The sequence below is a fragment of the Cibotium barometz genome, chromosome 9, assembly GCF_041138505.1.
Source record: "Cibotium barometz isolate CiBa-2024 chromosome 9, ASM4113850v1, whole genome shotgun sequence".
In the NCBI taxonomy this organism is placed as follows: domain Eukaryota; kingdom Viridiplantae; phylum Streptophyta; class Polypodiopsida; order Cyatheales; family Cibotiaceae; genus Cibotium; species Cibotium barometz.
In genome coordinates this window covers 42,275,535-42,276,801 of record NC_141054.1, presented here as the reverse complement: position 1 = coordinate 42,276,801, position 1,267 = coordinate 42,275,535, and the positions used below count along the sequence as shown (strand labels likewise).

Here is a 1,267-nt window from a genome sequence, read left to right as displayed (position 1 = left end):
GACGGCAAGAAATTCATCTCTTCTTACCAGACGAAGGGCCTTTTTGAGTTTGTATAAGTGCCAGTGCTCCTTTTGAAATGGCTCTTCAGAACATCGGGGCCAGCAACCGTGATGATGCCTTCTACAGGTATAAAATGCCTAAGCTGATCACTAAGATTGAAGGCAGAGGAAATGGAATCAAGACCAATCTTGTGAACATGATCGATGTTGCAAAGGCCTTGGCTAGGGCTCCAGCCTACACTACTAAGTACTTTGGATGTGAACTTGGTGCACAGTCAAAATTTGATGAGAAAGCTGGCACTGCTATTGTGAATGGAGCACATGATACAGCAAAACTTGCAGGGCTTTTGGAAAATTTCATTAAGAAATATGTCCAGTGTTATGGATGTGGGAACCCAGAGACAGAGATAGTCATCACAAAAAGTCAGTTTATAACGTTGAAGTGTGCTGCTTGTGGATTTGTATCTGATGTTGACATGAGAGACAAGCTGACTACCTTTATCCTGAAGAATTCTCCAAAGCAAAAGAAAAAAAATGACAAGAAAGGGATGAGGAGAGCTGAAAAAGAACGCCTGAAGGAAGGCGAGGCAGTGGATGAGGAGATGAACCGGTTCCACCCTAACTCTAACACATGAATAAAACTCATGGGTTGTGGTGTGCCCATTATCCATTCTTCACACCCACACATTGTTGACTCTCGTCTCCTACTCTCCCGTCAACTCTCCACTCTCGACATCAGTATTCAATTCTTTGTTTCAATAAACTTGCATTCTTACTTTCTAGGAAGACCTTGATAATCTCACTAAGTCTGCATGCTGGCCTTCTTTCAAGGCATTTAGAAAGGACATGTTCTTAAGGATCTCCCTTGTTTTCTCTTGGAATGCACAAATTCAAAGATAAGGTCAAGGTGAGAATGTGTACAACATGACGGCATCCTTCTAGATGTAGTAGTATATGCAAGTTGACAAAGGCTTATCGATTATTCTTGTGATCACCTTTTTCAATAATTGTAAGGGGCGTGATATCTTTAAATTTAAATTTACTAGAGGGGGGAAAAAATTCTATGAGCTGGAAATTTTAAAAGTACAGGAGGGTTATAATAATATATTGCAAAAGTAATAGGAGGTATGCATAAAATAGGGGAAATTAGGCTACAGAGGGGTTTTAAAATATGCCTTTGAACACACGTGATACAAACTTTTTTGGAAGGTGGAGGCCCCGGGACTCTAATGCATAGAGCTCACGCATAGAGCTCAAGCATAGAGCT

General features: G+C 40.8%; 1 protein-coding gene across 1 annotated transcript; it reads left to right on the top strand.

Moving 5' to 3' along the window:
• Positions 1 to 635, top strand: LOC147635600 (putative eukaryotic translation initiation factor 5-2). Its single transcript, XM_086802290.1, has one exon. It carries the CDS (start codon positions 78 to 80, stop codon positions 633 to 635), a length of 558 nt encoding a protein of 185 aa, XP_086658416.1. The 5' UTR covers positions 1 to 77.
• The last annotated feature ends 632 nt before the right edge of the window (positions 636 to 1,267 follow it).

Excerpts from the sequence above, each read along its gene's own strand:
- LOC147635600 (XM_086802290.1), top strand. The coding sequence starts at position 78 with ATGGCTCTTCAGAACATCGGGGCCAGCAACCGTGATGATGCCTTCTAC.